The 18,383-nt window shown below is 34.2% G+C and overlaps 1 protein-coding gene across 1 annotated transcript in view; it reads left to right on the top strand.

Moving 5' to 3' along the window:
* Nucleotides 1-18,019, top strand: part of FSIP2 (fibrous sheath interacting protein 2) — a 96,206-nt gene extending 78,187 nt beyond the window's left edge. The window contains 4 exon segments of the mRNA XM_012000866.1: nt 9,336-9,382; nt 13,046-13,089; nt 16,538-16,607; nt 17,819-18,019. Of these exon segments, the coding sequence (XP_011856256.1) occupies nt 9,336-9,382; nt 13,046-13,089; nt 16,538-16,607; nt 17,819-17,955 (298 nt within the window). The 3' untranslated portion in view covers nt 17,956-18,019.
* Nucleotides 18,020-18,383: the final 364 nt, after the last annotated feature.

The raw sequence follows: 18,383 nt of genomic DNA, 5'->3' as shown, positions 1-18,383 counted from the left end.
TTTCAAGTTAATTATATTGGAAGACACTTTTTAATTAGAATTATAGGCCTCACCCATCTTTTAACTAATCTCTGGAACTTTTTTCCATTAAAATGTAGATTATACTGCAAAAAATACCATAAGGTAAGAAAGTATATTTCAAACTCCATTTAGTGTAATAGTTGATTTGTCCTTTTCCAGAAAGAAGAAAAGAATCTTGTTACTGAACCAACACATTACTTCATACACAGAATTATGAGTTCATCTTCATACAATCAAGAAGATCTCATTTCATCTACTGGGTATATGAAATTAAAGCAGTACAAATATAGAAATCTGATAAAGTAGAGCTTATGAGTAGAATGGGGCCCCTGGCAAAACTGTAATTGAGCAAGTATTTAGCTTCAGACCTTCCCCCACTGCTTCCCTTCCCTGGCACCCTACTGTGAATAATTCCAAAGCCACTTCTTGCTATCTGCTTCTCCATTTTTAGATACCTGGCCTCTATGTCCTAGTTTTGAAACCAGTTTCTAGTGTATCAGTGTCTTATATAAACTATTTGCTATTGTATTAGGGTATTTTCTAACCTGAGAGAGAGATAATGGCCCAGAAATGAAATATGCAGTATGACTACAAAAGTGTTCATGCTTAGCTCTCTTAAGAAAGCTATTGTCATTGCCTATAAGAAAAATCCAAAGGAATGAGAAAGAAATATAAGTTTTAGCATTCAGAGATAAATTGTAGAAAGCACTGGAGTTTGACATGGCTCTTTAAGAATGGATAGCATTTACACAAGTGAAAGACAATCCAAGTTTGGATGACACTAAAGGCAAAGTATGGACTGTAAAAGTGATAGGGGACAGAGAGGAACAAAGTGCACTATAGACTTGAAATCTCACAACTCCATCAAGAATAGTGAAAATATCTAAATTTGTGCTTGCATTTATAAAATTATACACAACTTGGAAGAGAGAACTTTGTTTTTAATCTGGGGAGAAGTACTCAAATTATACACAGAAAAATCTAGTGACTTTTTTTTCACTCAGCATGCTGGAATTGTATTTTTTTTTTTTTGACATGGCCTTATTTTGGGACATCTGTTTTTGGCCCACCATTGTCTCTTTTCTCCTGCATAATAGGTTATTTTTAACATACATAGCTAGAAATGTTGGAACCTCTCTATTGGTTATTTTAGTGAAGTAAAAAACAGGCATAAATAATACTAAATAAAAATGATTTTAGAGCAAGATAATACCAGGAAGCTCAAGGTTCTGATTTCCCCATGGAAACAAAACATAAGCAACTACAATCTGACTAACACAACTTTATAACAGCTCTGGACAACAGTCTGCAGCAACCAAATGAACACTCAATCAAGAAAAAGCTGGCTGCTTATGGTGGCTTATGCCTGTAATCCCACCACTTTGGGAGGCCGAGGCATGAAGATTGCTTGAGGCCAGGAGTTTGAAGTCAGGTTGGGCAACATAGCAAGACCCTGACTATACTAAAATAAAATAAAATAATAAAAAATTAGCTGGCATGGTCATATGCACCTAGTCCTAGCTACTCAGGGGGCTGAGGTGATAGAATTGCTTGAGCTCATGAGTTCAAAGTTACAGTGAGCTATGATTTTGCCACTGCACTTTAGCCTAGGCAACAGAGCAAGACTCTGACACACAGAGAGAGAAGACAAAAGAAAGAGAAAGAAAAGAGAGATAAAGGAAAAAGAGTGTAAGAGAAAGAGAGAGGAGAGAGAAACAAAAGGAAGAAGGAAAGCAAAAAATGAAAGAAAGGGAAGGAAGGGAGGGAGAGAGGGGTGAAGAAAGGGAAGGAGGAACGGAGAGCGAAAGGGAAAAAACACATTCAAAATAGTTTTAAAAAATCTGTGAAGTTTAACTTGCTCTTGCATCCAACTTCCTCCCAGCATGGTGTAACACAGTCAAGAGAAAGAAGCCCAATTTCCAGTTTCCTCCTTTTGGTGGAAAGAACAGAATAGATCTTGTTCTGACCTATCTATGGGCTTTCTTAAGAAATTATTTTTGTTTCACTTGACTAGGAACTCAGATAGGCAATGGTGTCATAGTTTGGTTCTAAGCCCGGAAACCACAGAAAGTAGTGGATAGGTGCCATAATGCATGAAAACTACAGAGGGACTGCAGAACCATAAACACCTTGGGCAAGAAATTATGGGAAGAGAGAGATACAACAGAACATCTAAGTTCCTAAGAAGGAGCAGGAAGTGACTCTTTGGGAAATTAAATCATTTACAAGCGGCCCAGAAAAACTGAGTTTGGGGATGCACAAATATAGACTTGAAAACTACAATCAAGGGAAAGATCTGAAAAAACCCTAAATCTTTACTTTGGAATGTTTCCAAGGCTCAAAGTCTCATTAATTAGTAAATATTTTCCACATCCAATCAGCAAAAGCTAGAAGAGGTGGCTTCTTTATTATTTCAAGTACTCATATTTGAACAAAAGATTACTAAGCATACAAAAAATGGGGAAATTCAAATGGAAAGAATAAAATACCCAGAAAATGTTCCTGAAGAAGCATATCAGTTGGACCTGCATGGCAAAGACTTCAAGACAACTATCCTAAATATGTTCAAGAATTGTAGGTAGACAAAGAACTAAGGAAATTAGTAAAAATATGTATGAACAAAATTAAAATATTAATAGGAAAATTATAAAAAAGAACCAGACAGTAATTCTGGTTTTGGTAGTGCATTAGGGTAACTACAGTTAACAACAATTTATTGTATATTCTAAAATAACTAAAAAAGAGGAATTGGACTATTCCTAATACATAACACAAAAAACAATAAATGTTTGAGGTGATGGATACCCCAATTACCCTGACTTAATCATTGCACATTGTATACCTGTATCAAAACATCACATGTAACCCATAAACATGTGCAAGTATTATGTACTCATGAAAATTAAAAATTAATTCTGGAGCTGAAAAATATAATAACTGAATTGAAAAATTCATTGGAGAAGTTCAACAGCAAACTTGGACAGACAGAAGAAACAATCAGTGAACTTGAATGCAAGTCATTTGAAGTTGCCAAGTCTAAAGACGAAAAGGAAAAATGATAGAAAAAAAAATAAGCAATGCCTAAGGATTTTTGAAACACCATCAAGCAGAATAATATACACATTATGTAAATTCCAGAAGAAGACATTGAGAAAGAAACAGAGAGATAATTTGAGGAAACAAGGGCTGAAACTTCCTAAATTTGAAGAAAGACATACATACACAAATAAAAGAAGCTTAACAAACTACAAGCAGAATAAACACAAAAATATCATATTAAGACACATAATAATCAAACTGTCAGAAGACAACCTTTAAAGTAGACAAAGGAAAGTGATTCATCATGTACAAATAACCCTCATAATACTATTAGTGATTTTCTCATTAGTAACCTTACAAGCCAAGAGGCAGTGAGATGATATACTTAAAGGAATGAAAGAAAAAAACGTACTGTCAAACAAGAATTCTACATCCAGCAAAAAATGTTCTTCAAAAATGAGGAGAAATTAAGACATTCCAAGACAAGGAAAAGCGGAGGGAGTTCATTAACACTAGACCTACCTGACAGGAAATGCTAAAGAAAGTTCTTCAAGTTAAAAAGATAAATGAAATGATGCTAGACAGTAACTCAGAGCCATATGAAACTATGTAATTTTTAACAAGTGTAAATACATGAACAAATATAAAAATAGTATTATCATAATTTAGCTCATATATCCACTTTTTATTTTCTAAAGAATTTAAAAGACAAATGAATAAAACAGATTATAAGTTTATGCTAATGGGTACAGAATATAAAAAGGTATAATTTTGGGACCTCAATAACATAAAGTGGGTAGGGGGCAAATGTGTTAAAAAGTAGAGTTTTTGTATGCAATTAAATTTACTTGGTATCAATTAAAAATTAGAATAATAATTTTAGGATGTTACACATAATCCTTGTAATAACAACAAAGAAAATATTCCTAAAATATACATAAAAGAAAATGAGAACTGAATTAAAATGTGTCACTAAAAAGTTCATCTAAATACAAAGGAAGACAGTAATGGAAGAAATGAAGGACAAAACAACTGTAAGATGCAGAAAACAACAAAATGGCAAAAGAATGTTATTCTCTATTACTGATTACTTAAAGTATAAATGTGTTAAACACTTTAATCAAAAGAGATAGAATGACAAAATGGATTTTAAAAACAGAATCCAACTGTGTGTTATTCATAAGATATTCACTTTAGGTCTAAGAATACATGTAGGTTGAAAGTGAAATAATTGAAAAATATACCCCATGCAAATAGAAACCAAAAGAGAGGGAAAAAAAGGACATTGTATGATGATAACAGCATCAATTTACCAGGAAGAGATAATAATTAAAAACATATACAAATGGTCTCCAGCTTAGTGAAAATTTGACTTACAATTTTTTAATTTTATGACAGTGTGAAAGGAATACATATTCAGTACCATATTCAATATATTATATGATAGTTTTAATACTTTGTGTTAGATGATCTTGCCAAACTGTAGGCTAATGTATGTGTTCTGAGCACATTTAAGGTAGATTAGGCTAAGTTATGATGTTTGGTAGCTTAGATGTGTTAAATACATATTCAATGTATGATATTTTCCATTTAAAATGGGTTCATTGAGACGTAACCCCATTGTAAGTTGAGAAGCATCTGTATGCACCAAACATCAGAGCTCTAAAATATACTAAACAAATACTAACAGAATTGAAGAGGAAATAAACAGCTCTACAATAATAGTAAAGGACTTCAATATGCCATTTTCAATCATGGAGAGACAACTAACCAAAATAAGGAAATAGAGGATGTTGATATGTTTGGGCTGTGCCTCCACCAAAATCTCATCTTGAATTGTTGTTCCCATAATCCCCACATGTTGTGAGAAGGACCAGGTGGAAGGTAATTGAATCATTGAGGTCATTACTCCTATGCTGCTTTTCTCATGATAGTGAGTGAGTTCTCATAAGATCTGATGGTTCTATAAGGAGCTTTTCCCCCTTTTGCTTGGCACTTCTCCTTCCTGCCACCAGGGGAAGAAGGATATGTTTGCTTTCCCTCCACCATGATTGTAAGTTTCCTGAGGCCTCCCTAGGTATACAGAACTGTGAGTCAATTAAATCTCTTTCCTTTATAAATTACCCAGTCTCAGGCAGACCTTTATAGCAACATGAGAACAGACTAATACAGATGTGAATAAAACTATGGATTTATTCAACCTGTCATATATATATAGTTAAATATATATGTGTGTGTGTGTGTGTGTTTGTATATATGTATAAAACAATAGCAAAATACACAGTTTTCTCAAATGCACATAGCATACTCTCCAGGATAAATTATATCTTAGGCCACAAAATGAGTCTTAATAAATTTTAAAAGTTTGAATACATACAAAATATATTTTCAAATTGCAGTGGGATAAAGCTAGAAATCAATAGCAGAAGGAAAAACCAAAACACCCTTAAAAATGTGAAAATTAAACAATATAGTATCAACTTATGGGTCAAAGAAGAAATAATAAGAGAACTTACCAAACTCACCAAAATTTAAGGAATACAACAAAAACAATGTTAAGAGGAAAATTTATAGTCATAAATAAATCAAATAAGAAAGATCTTATACCAACAACTTTATACCTTAAGCAACTAGAGAAAGAACAAACTGAAAGGTGTTAAGTGGAAGAAAATAATAAAGATTAGACCAGGAATAAAATAGACAATAAAAAAAGTAGAGAAAATCAAGAAAACTTAGAGTTGGTTCATTAAAAAAAAAAAAAAATCAATGAAATTGACAAGTCTTCAGCGAGATTACCTAAGGAAAGAAAGAGAAGACTCAGTTAAAATCATAAATGAAACAGGTAAAATAGCAACTGAGTTTATAGAAATAAAAGGATTAAAAGAGGGTACTATGAATAATTGTATGCCAACAAATTGGATAATCTAGATGAAATGGATAAATTCCTAGAAATATACAGCTTGTCAAGACTGAATTATGCTAAATTAGAGTGAACAAATTTAGAAATAGTAAATAAATTGAATCAGTAACTGAAAAACCTCCTAAGAAAGAAAAGCTCATGACCAGATAGATACTTTCATTGGTGGATGTCACAAATTTCAAAGAATTAACTCTAACCCCCCTCAGACTTTTCAAAAAAATTGAAAAGAGGAAACACTTCCAAAGTCATGATGCCAGCATTACATTATTGCCAAGACCAAAGACAGCAATAAAACACTACAGAACAATATTACTGATGAATATTGATGCAAAAATTTTCAACATGGTATTAGCTAACCAAATTCATCAGTATATTAAAAGGTTTATAGATCATGACCAAGTCGGTTTTATCCCGGGAATGCAAACAAGTTTCAACACAAAGAAACCAATCAATAGGCCAGGCACAGTGACTCACGCCTGTAATCCCAGCACTTTGAGAGGTTAAGATGGGCAGATTTCTCAAGCCCGACAATTTGAGACCAACCTGGGCAACATGGCGAAACCCCATCTCTCCAAAAAAAATACAAAATATAGCCAGACATGGTGGCGTGCACCTGTGGTCCCAGCTACGAAGGAGGCTGAAGCAGGTGGATTTATTGAGAACAGGAAGTTGAGGTAGGCTGCAGTGAGCTGTGATCACACCACTTCGCTCCAGCCTGGGTGACAGAATGAGACCCTGTCTCAAAAACAACAACAACAACAACAATAAAAATCAATGTAATACATCACATTAACAGAATGAAAGGGAAACACACGTACACACACACACACCTGTCCATCTCAAATGATGCAGGAAAACCGTTTGACAAAAGTTAAATCTTTTACATGGATAAAAGGACTCAGCACAGCAGGAAGAGAAGGAAATTACTTCAGCATTGTTAAGGTCATATATGAAACATCTACAGCTAATATTGTAGATATTAGCTGTATCTAATATCTATCTCAGTGGTGAAGAAATGAAGTATTTTCTCTGAGATCAGGGACAAACAAAAAACAGTGACTACTTTTGCCACTTCTATTTAACACAGTACTGAAAATGCTAGTCAGAAAAATTAGGCAAGAAGAAGGGGAAAGGCATTCTAATTGGATGAGCAGAAAAATTATTGTTTATAGATGACATGGTCATAATGTAGAAACCCCTGAAGAACACATAAAAAATGTTGTAATTAATGAATTAATTCAGCAAAGTTACCAGATATAAAATCAACACAGAAAAGATAGCTGCATTCTGTATAATTACAATGAGCAATCTAAAAATAATTAAGGGGAAAACAATTTAAATTGAGGGGAAAACAAATTTAAAAACAATTTAAGGGGAAAATCCATTTATATTAATAACAAACAGAATAAAATACTTAGGAATACATTTAACCAAGGAATTGAAAGACTTGTACTTTGGCAACTACAAAATATTGCTATAAGAAATTAAAGAGAACGCAAATAAGTAGAAAGACACCTCATGTTTATAGATTAGAAGACAATATTGTTAAAATGTTAATTCTACTCAAAGTAATCCATAGAATCAATGGAATCCTTATCAAAATACCAATAATTTTTTTTTTGCAGAAATAGAAAATTTATCCTAAAGTTCATTGGTTTCTCAAGAGACCCTTAATAGGCAAAAAATCTTAATATAGAACAAAGATGCAGATGTCTTATTTACTGATTTCAAATCTTACTACAAAGCTACCGTAATCAAACAGTGTGATACTGACATAAAGACAGACTTATAAAGCAAAGAAATGGAATAAAGAACCCAGAAATAAACCCTTCCATATATGGTCAAATGATTTTTACCAAGGGTACGAAGACAATTTAATGAGGGAAGGGATGGCCTTTTCCACAGGTGGTGATGGGAATAGATACTCACATGCAAAAAACAAACAAAAATGAAGGTGAACCCTTACCTTATGCCACATACAAAAATTAACTCAAAATGAGTCAGAGATCTAAACATAAGAGCTAGAAAAACTTTTGTCAGAAGACATGGGAGAAAGGCCTCATGACATTGGATTTAACAGTGTTTGTTGTTGTTGTTGTTGTTGTTATGAAATCAAAGCACAGGAAAGAAAAGAAAAATAGGTATGTTGTGTTTCATTATGATTAAAACTTTTGTGCTTCAAAGGACACCATCAATGAAGTGAAAAGTCAACCCATGGAATGGGAGAAAATATTTGCAAATTATACATATAGTAAATAATTAAGATTCAGAATATATAAATAATTCCTGTGACTCAACAATGATAAAACAACCCAATTAAAAATGTGCAAAGGACTTAGACAGTTCTCTAAGAAAATATACAAATGGCTAAGAGGCACATAAAATGATTTTCAATCATTTCCCTAATCATTAGGGAAATGCAAATCACAATCACAAGATTCCACTTTCAACACATTAAGATAACTAAAGAAGGGAGGGAGGGACGGAAGGAGGGAGGGAAAAAAGAAGTAAAGGCAAAGAAAACAAGTACTTGTAAGGATGTCAAGAATTGAAACCCTTATGCATCAATGGTGGAAATTTCAATAGTGTAGACACTGTGGAAAACAGTATTGGGCGGGTTCTCAAAAATTAAATATAGACTTACCCTACGATCAAGCAATTCTCCTTCTGTGTACATACTCAAAATACTTAAAAGCAGGGACCAAAACAGATATTTCTACACCGTTATTCACCATAGACAAATGGTGGAAGCAATCCCAATGTCTATCGATAGATGAATAAACAAGCAAAATGTGTTATAAATATTCAATGGAATGTTATTCAGCCTTAAAAAAGAAAGATATTATGGCACATACTACTGGATGTATGAACTTTCAAATATATTTTGCTAATTGGGATAGGTCAGCACAAAAGGACATTTCATGATTCTCATATGAAGTCCCTAGCATAGTCAAAATCATAGAGACAGAAAGTAGAATAGTGGTTCCCAGGGGATGGAGAGAGACAGAAATTAGGTTTTAATGTTTAATTGGTATAGAGTTTCAGTTGGGAAAGATGAAAAAAGTTCTGGAGCTGGATGGTTGTGATGGTTGCACAACACTGCAAATGTACTTAATGCTATAGAACTGTACACTTAAAATGGTTAAAATTGTAAATTTAATGTATGTATAACCACAATTTTAAAAGTAGGGGAAAAAGTCAATCAGAAATCATTTTTATTTGATTTGGAATCTCAGTGAATAGTATATTATTTAAGCTTTCTTTCCATATGAAGACTAACTGTTCTTTTGCTTAATCAGTAACTTCTTCATTTATCAAATTCACCCTAAATGATGTTCTTTTTCTTTTATTTTAGTGAGGATGAAGATTGTTGCCCAGACCCAAGTGCTAAAATATTAGAAGGTTGGACTCTTTTTTCTTAAATTAGGAAGTGTTCAAAGATAAATGTCTACTATTTTGATGTGTGTGTGGTTTTTTTTTTTAGTTATCAAACTTGAAGTTAATACAGGCTTTATTTTTTCTATGAGTTTATCTACTTTAGAAAATGATCCAGTATTACCTCATTCAGGTGTTAAAATGAGTTAAATACTTTGCCTTGCCTAAATTACCGTTAAGATTTTATCACTGATTGTGGTATCAAGTATACGGAGTGACATGAATTCACATTTACCATACTCCTGTGAAATATCTACAAAATAGAGAGTATTGTAACAGCAGTTTATATCTGAGCCAGAATCCATGCTACTAGAATTTAACTATTTCTTTGAAGGATTATGCCTCTTTTTAAAGCTAAATTTATTCCCTCATATTAAAATCTGGCTAGGATGTACCTCACTTTTTTTTTCATTTTTCTATTTTTTTTTTATTCATTCCTTAATAGTACTGACTCCTTAGAAAATTTGTAACGACTTTTAGGTTCTCTAATTGTCAAGACCTTAGAGGGAGGATCAATATGGTTCTAACAATAATAGCATATATAAGAGGTAGAGTGTCATGTTTGGTATAAAGTCACATTGAAAGTCAAACCACAAGTTTATCATTACTATTTCAAACATGCAACCAATTCAACATATTCTCCCAATTTGAAAGTGAAAATCATTTTTATTAAGATAATCCATAAAATAGCATTAAGTATGCCAGAATTCAGTGACCATATCATAGATTTCACAAAAACCACTCCTATAATGTCTGAATTGTGGAATTATACTTTGCTAGATGCCAACAGAAACTGTTTCATACAACCATACTCATTTCATAGATGAGGAAACTCAAGCTCAGGGAAAGGCAGTGACCCATCCAACATTCCTCTGAGTCAAAAACAGAGTCCAAAACAGACCAATGTAACAGACGTGGCACACCAGAAGGGAAGAGGGGGGTGAGTGCTGAAAAATTACCTATTGGGTATAATATTCACTATTCAGGTGATAGGTCACTAAAAGCCCAACCTCACCATTATGCAATATATCCAAGTAATAATCCTTCACATGTATCCGGTGAATCTATATATAAACAAAAGTTCCATCTGCATCCCACGTCTCCTGCCTCTAAATTCAGTGTTTTAATATGCTTTTTCCAACTCATTTTGGTGATCTTGCTTAGTACTTATATCCTTTAGTAATATCACAGATGTTCAATTAAATCATTTACTGACTCATTCATCCAAAGATTTGCTGAGTGTTTTCTTTGTATCCTGAGATTCCATGTCTGAACAAGACTGACAAAGGTTTTGCTCTCATGGAATTTACACTTTAACTCGGAGTAGGAAGTCCCATCCCAAGAGTAAAGACTTAAACAAGGTAATTCCAGACATTAATAAGTAAAGTCATGTGTCACATAATGATGTTTTGGCCAATGATGGACCAGTATAAAATAGTAGTCCCATATGATTATAATACTGTATTTCTACTGTACTTTGTCTATGTTTAGATACACAAATACTTACCATTGTGTTACAGTTGCCTCCAGTATACAGTGTCATAACATTCTGTACAGGTTTAGCCTAGAAGACATACCACACCATATAGCTTAGGTGTATAGTAGGCTATAGCATCTAGGTTTGTGTAAGTACATCCTATGATGTTCACAAAATGATGCAATCACCTAATGAGGCATTTCTCAGAATGTAACCATGTTAAGCAATGCATGACTGTACTTCCCATCTCATTTAGAACCAAATCTCAAGTCATCACAATGGCTTACAAACCCCTACATCATCTGGGCATCACCCTAACATCCTATTCCCCCTCTAAGGTACTCCTCTTTTTCTTTCTGGCTCAATTCATTCCAATCACACTAACCTCCTTGCTGTTCCGCAAACACTTTATATATTAATGGCCCTTGGATTTGCTGATCCTCCTGTACTCTTTCCCCTATATCTGCATTGCTCATTCCTTACTTTCAGATCTTGGCCCAAATGTCACTTTCTCAGGTCTTCTCTGGCCACACTCTGAAACTGCAACTTAATTCTGATCAGGGCACTACCTATCCCAGTTCTTTGCTTTACTGGATAGCACTTTCTGTTATAGTGTGTATTTTAATTGTTTTTTTGACTGTCTCTCTAGAATGTAAGCTTCATAAAGGTGGAGATTTCTGTCTGTTAACAGCTGTATCACCAAGAGCCTAAAACACTACTTTGTTTATAGTAGATACAGGGATTTAATGAGATAGGAGAGACTATTGGATCAACCAAAGGTGAAGGAGGAGTACAAGAATTCTTTTTTTTGGTTACGTTAAGATTGAGGTATCCTTTAGACATTCAAGTTGAGATGTCACATAAGCAATTGGATATTTAAGTCTGAAATTAAGTGGAAAGATCAAGGCCAGATATATTCATTCCTAATTCATATATACAATAAAATCTCAAATAACTTAAATCCAAAAATTGGGGCCCCATAAATATCAGGAAATTTTTTATGCCTCTTCATCAAAACAACTTCCTAGTTTTTCTGGGGAGTTGGAAGCCCATATACCTTAGAAACTTAAAAACTTGTGTTTGGAATCATTGCCCTTGTAGTAAACCCAAATGTTCTCATTCATTTAAAATAAAATCTGTTCAATTATGTGCAATATATATTTAGGTGCTTTTTAGGAAGATTATCAACCAACAATGAAATCTAACCAATTTTGTCAGATATTTTAATCACTTCTCATATTTGAGCTGATTGAGATTTTACTGTTACTTTTTTTTAGAACCCATATTGGCCCAAAGGGTACTTTAGATAGTTATTGCTTGTGTTGGCTCGTGAGGAGTGTAGCTATATAAAATGCATAGTTTTTTCTTATATGATATCTACAGCCAAGGAAGACAGTCTCATTCACGTACTATGTATGAGAAAACAGAGTCAGAGAAGTTAGATGTTCAGTGTTTACACAGCTTTAAGCAATGAAGCTAAGATTTAAATACAGGGTTTCTGCCTTCTTAGCAGGTTAGCTGCTTCCCTTGCAGTGGGTTCTTGAGAAGCTTCTCTCACAGTGTCATTTCTACCTCCTTGCCTGAATTTATTTCACTAATATATTGACCTCCCCTGGAACTCAGACAACTTTTGGTTCTATAGACTCCACCAAATTTCCTCTGAGCATTACCTCGAAGCTCTCCTGATTCTCCCAGAAGTTACTATTTAATAATACCCGTACTCTCCTCTTTATTCTAATAAGCTGCTTTTAAGTAGGCATGTAAAGAAAGTGGTAGACCTGGAAGGGCTTTTAAGAATCATCTAGAGAGTAATCCCTTATTTCACAGGTAAACAAACAGGCTTATAGGGATTGAATAGTTGCACATAGATGTATAGCTACTAAGTTACAGAGCTTGCCTCTCCCACTATGTTACATTTCATCTTTCATAATTTCTAAATTTCTAACTGAAGGGCTAAGACATGCCCCAACATTCTAGGGCTCTCACTTACTTCAGTGTTGTTCCCAATTGCTTATACATTTAAAATAACAACTTCTTCGACCTGCTTAAATTATATGATTCTTTGGTGAAAAATAAGTAATATGATCAGATTTGTGTCAACAAATATATATGCTTCAGAAAGAGACTATTTTACTTTTTTTTAATCTCTACAGAAAGTTCTCAGGAACAAAAGCCAGAGCATGCAAGCAGTGTTAAGGTAAGTATTTTTAATTAGCCTTAATTGGTATATATTAGGATCTAGTTAAGAACAACTCAGTTTTCATAGTTCAGTCAGGGACTGTGTGGTATGATTTGAAGGATATCAGAAAGCATTCTCCTATTCACAATTTCTTACACCCTCTCCCTCTTCCTAGTTGAGGTCTGTCCCTGGTGTACTAAAATATGTTGACAAAATCCTTTGGGTTAAGTCATCATTTCTTGTTTAGGTGCACAAAGTAATATACTGGTTCTCCCTAGCATCTAAGTACAATTCTGTTTATTAGCTCTGTTACTACAGTCTCTAGCAAAACACTAGAGGGAGTGAATTACTTGGCCCTACCTAGGATGAGTAGACTCAAGTGAGAAACTTGGGGAGGTGGGGAGAAAATAGAAGCTTCAAACATGGAAGGGGCATGGCTTGCAGGAAGTGAGTGCTAATTCTATTTTTCTGCATTCCTAAACATTACTTCTTTACTGGCAACTTTCCACAAAGCCCACCTACTCCCCAGTGTGAGCCAAGAAAATTTCCTCTTTATAAATCTTTCTTATAAAGTTTCCAATGAGAAATGAAGCTACATATCTTCGTCTGTGTTTTTTAATCAGATTGTTTCTTTCTTGGTTCAGTTTAATCACCCTTCAAGTGGGTCGTTCCACCCCCACATACAACATAAGCTATCAATTATGGAGTTACTTCTCATATCGCAATATAGTACAATTTTCAGAACCAACTTTTAAAATCTTATAACTTACACTTAAGATATATTTTTTTAAATGTTCAGAGATACTGGATTTGTCACCCACTGAAGCTAATCCTCATTTGTGAATATAAGTATTTATTTAACTACCTCAGGCTCCATTTTGGCCACACTTTACATATAATTTGCATATATGTAAATTTACACTATAATTTACAGTAAAATTATATGGCAACAGAAGGGAAATGCTGAAGCTCTAATCTAAGAACCTGTTGACACTCAGTGTGTCAAGTGGAATTTCTGGCTAATCTGGACTCCTTCTGCTTTTGTTCCTTCCCTCTTTGCTACCTTTTCCATGGTAAAATTATGGGTAAAGTTGTTATCTAATCCAGTTCTGGGTAAGGTGGAGTAGGCAGGCTCCATCTTACCTCTCTCAGTGATTACAACTAAACACTGTGGGTAACTACTGAGGATTCTGAAAAATAAATAACAAGAGTTAGGCAGGGGAATCAAAACTCAAAGAATGGCCAATGCCATTGTGAGTTTCCTGGGTTTTGTTATTTTATTTGCATATCCTCTAAGACTCAGGGAAACTCAAATCCTGGAATTGCATAGATCAACTGGATAGAATATAGCTCCTAGAGAAACCATTGTTTTCTTACCGGTTAGGAGATTCCCGTGACATGGAGAATCTGGGGAGAATCCCCACTTTTTCTCCCTCCTTGGCCCTGCCTCAAGGCAAGGTCCCCTCGTGAAGCTGCATGGCAGTAGCAGCAGAGGCCGCTGAGGTACCACTTAAAACTCTGAAAGAAAATTCTTCTCTGACCAATAGGGAAAGGGTCCTCAGTAGACTAAGGAGTATTGATTGAGCCTGTTGTGCTTTTCTCTGCTTTCTCTTGTCACTTTACTCTTAGTGGTAGATGCAGATATAAACTAGAAACAGCACACACACAGAGGCTAAAGCCACAGCATTTTAGCCATAGAACTAGAAAAGGGGGCTAATGAGAGTCAGGCATTGAGGAAAATCACAGAAAGGGGAACCTCAAAAATCTGTTTATAATGCCCCCTCTGAATTGTACATATTTGGAAATTACCTGAAGTTACAAAGACAAAAGTCTTCGAGAACTTGAACTGCATTCTTAACAGTAGTGCATACATAAGGATACTCAAAGCTACAAAAATTTTGAAAACAGAAATTAAATTGAAACCACAGCCATGAGAGGCAGGGTAGGATATGTGATCTGAACATAATGAGTCAATTACCTACCAAAATAAAAAAACATGCACACACACACATATCCTCTACAGGATTTTGAAAGGACCAAAAATCTGACTACTTACATATAATGTGCAGGATACATTCCAAAATGATTCAACATACAAAGAACAAAGACAATATCTACAGCTTTCAAGGAAAAGGTCAAAAGATGCCAACTCCGACATAGCCAAGGTTTTGAAATTTTTAGATTAAAAACTTTAAAGTCATGATTTTAACAATGCTCCATTAAGTAAGGGTAAGCACTCTTGTATCTAACAAACAGATACACGTTTTCAGCATAACTTAAGTACTATCATCCCCTCATAGCTGTAGGGGATTGATTCCAGGAATCCCAAAAGATATCAAAATTCAGGGGTACTCAAGGTCCTTATATAAAATGGTATATTTGCATATAACCTACACACATCCTCCCATATATTCTAAATTATTTCTAGATTACTTATCATACCTGACACAATGTAAATATTATGTAAATAGTTCTTATGCTGTATTATTTAGGGAATAATGACAAGAACAATAAGTCTATACATATTCAGTATACATACAGCTGTCCATTATTTTTCATTTATTTTATCTTTAGTTGGTTAAACTTATGGATACACAACTGAGAATCAGCACTTTACATTGTCTCTGCCCCATTTTATTCCTCAGTTATCTTGTTTCCAATAGCTTCATATGTGAGCACCCTTAAGTCTTCTTGGAGGAACTATGGTAAAACTCTTGTAATAGTATCTGTTGCTTTTTGCCTGATATAGACACTGCGCATTCCTCTTATGTTACATGTATTTAAGCCTTGTTTTATTGATTTTTAACAGATGACATTTTAGAACAGCTACAGAATTCTGGTACCCTTCAAATCTACCATTTTAGAATAGTTTCAGAATAGCTGAAGCCCCACCACCTGTCCCAGGCTACTTTATGCCTCTCTGGGACAATTGCTGCTCTTGCATTCAAAATTGATAAAGGTCTATAGAGTAAAGCTAGTACTGGAGACACAATCCCAGCACAACCAGGTCCACAGAGTCACTTTATTGCTCCAGACTCTGCAGTGGCTAAGATTTCAATAAAAGAAAATTTGGGGTTACAAAGTGAACATCCTTTTTTCTCCCCTTACTATTACATCTTTTTTCAGAAAAGAATTTTTAACTTTTTTCAATTCAATCAAAGGATAGAGGGGGCAGATAGAGCTGAGATTTTTCATGAGTTAATGTGGCTGAACCATTGACCCTCATTTAGTGCTAGCCAAAGCCTGCATTCATAACAAGTGTCAATCTTAGGCATCTTACTTTCCAAAAATTATGAGCCTCAGCCTTATTGAACAATTCTTTGAGATTGCAGAGCACAGATATATTTTATGTAAAATACTGTAATGGTATTTATAGGTATATCTAGTGGATTTGAGGATTTATGGGTATATTTAGTGTTTAGTGTCCAGTGAAAGACTCAGTTTGTATTTCAATTTACCTTGGCAGTTTATCACCATCTTTGAAAGATCCAAGGATGTTCTTGGCAGTGCAAATCCCTCAAAGGAAGTCACTTCAGGTACAAAATGTACTATTTTAACAACTAGTGTAATTAAACTCTCAACTGCATCATTTTGAGTTTAGAATTTTTTATTACTGTCCTGGAAATAAGTGACTCTCCCCTTGCATATTATCAAAATGGGATTGAAATAATATTCTTACTGTTTGTATAAATACCAATTTTCAGTTAATTATGTAGTTCTCTATCTTTACACCAAAGGGACAATAGATAATATAACTAAAATATATCAGGCCCTAGCTATTCCCATTTTATTTAAAGAAAAAAAGTGAGAATCATTAAAGAAAAAAATGACAATACGTTATCCAAGGTTATCCCACAGCTAACAAGCAGCAGAGCTACGTTTCAAATCCCAATCTCATGCGACATCATCACTGTCTACACACTCAAATGGTTATAAGAGCAAGGTAGGTACCATAAACAACAGCAGCAGGTTGAGAAGGGGTATGTGACTCATGGGAGATGGCATGCTGCCTTTGAAGGAGGCAGCTGCTACTCAGCTACAATCATTGGCATGCTAGATTGTTCCTAGTTCTTCCATTTTTTCAAAAGAAGCTGGGAATTAAAGTTTTATATTAAAATTTATAACTTTTGAGTGTCATGTACTACAATCAAGAAAATACAGGATTTTAGTAACCCTATCACAACTTATGAAGTATCAGAAAAGCACATAAATGATTATTTCTTTACATATAAAATTATTTCTTTATGTATAAAATAATAATTTTGTTAAACTGAGATGATTATATTCTTTAAAACCTCATGCTGAATAAATGGTGCAAAAAAATCCAAATAGGAACTCTTTCATTACCTACACAATCCTATTTTCCATGACATAAATAATCACTTGGGGTCAGTCAATGGAAAATTTACTTAAAGTAGGTGAGAATTTATAGTATTTTTAATGTGCTTCTACTTTCTCTTGAGCATTCTGAAATAGGTGTCCACACTGTGTAGAGTTGAAGGTTACTTTTGCTTTTAACTCATTAGACATTTTCAGAGAGTGTTCTGCTAAGAAAAGAGAAATGGACTTTTGCATACTTGACTAAAGGAGCCTTATAGTACAATAGGCATAATGATGTCATGAGAGTCAGAAAATCTGGACCCTATTACCAGCTGGGCCACCTTTTACTCATATGACCTTAGGCAAGGTATTTGACCTCAGCATCCAAAAATAAAGATATCATTCTTCTTGTTTACTTTGTCCACAGAAACTCCCAAGTCTGATGTCTCCAAACAAGGATCTAAAATGCTGACAAAAATGTCTTCAGCTTTGTCAAAGGTGTTTTCTCTACGTAACACCAGTAATTCCACATCTTCCTCACCAGCTCACGAGGATGAACACTGAAGCTTTTGTACCTGATATAAGTATGCTTACTTCTCTTAGAAAATAAAATGGTTTTTAAAGCATAGTATAGTGTCTTATAAGATGATTCCTATACTACTGAAAATAAAAGCAAAAGGAAGCATAAAAGGGACCAGGTAAAAGAAGGGTTTAACAAATGCTTTGGATACGCATTTTGATGTAAGAGATGTTAATAATTAGTATTACTTGTATGCCATGAGAGTTAAATGACTAAACATATAATTATTAAACTAGACAACTCACACTACCCACCAGGAAATGCACATTGATTTCTCCTGTTAAATTTTATAGGATGTTGTTACTGGGATAGTTATTAAATTGAGATGAAAACCAAGCTGAACATGAAACTATGTAAGGGACAAGTTTATTGTTAAAGGCATATTTAGATACTCAAATAAAAGGATTTATAC

The sequence above is a fragment of the Mandrillus leucophaeus genome, unplaced genomic scaffold, assembly GCF_000951045.1.
Source record: "Mandrillus leucophaeus isolate KB7577 unplaced genomic scaffold, Mleu.le_1.0 Scaffold640, whole genome shotgun sequence".
In the NCBI taxonomy this organism is placed as follows: Eukaryota; Metazoa; Chordata; class Mammalia; order Primates; family Cercopithecidae; genus Mandrillus; species Mandrillus leucophaeus.
This window is presented reverse-complemented; position numbering and strand designations above follow the sequence as displayed.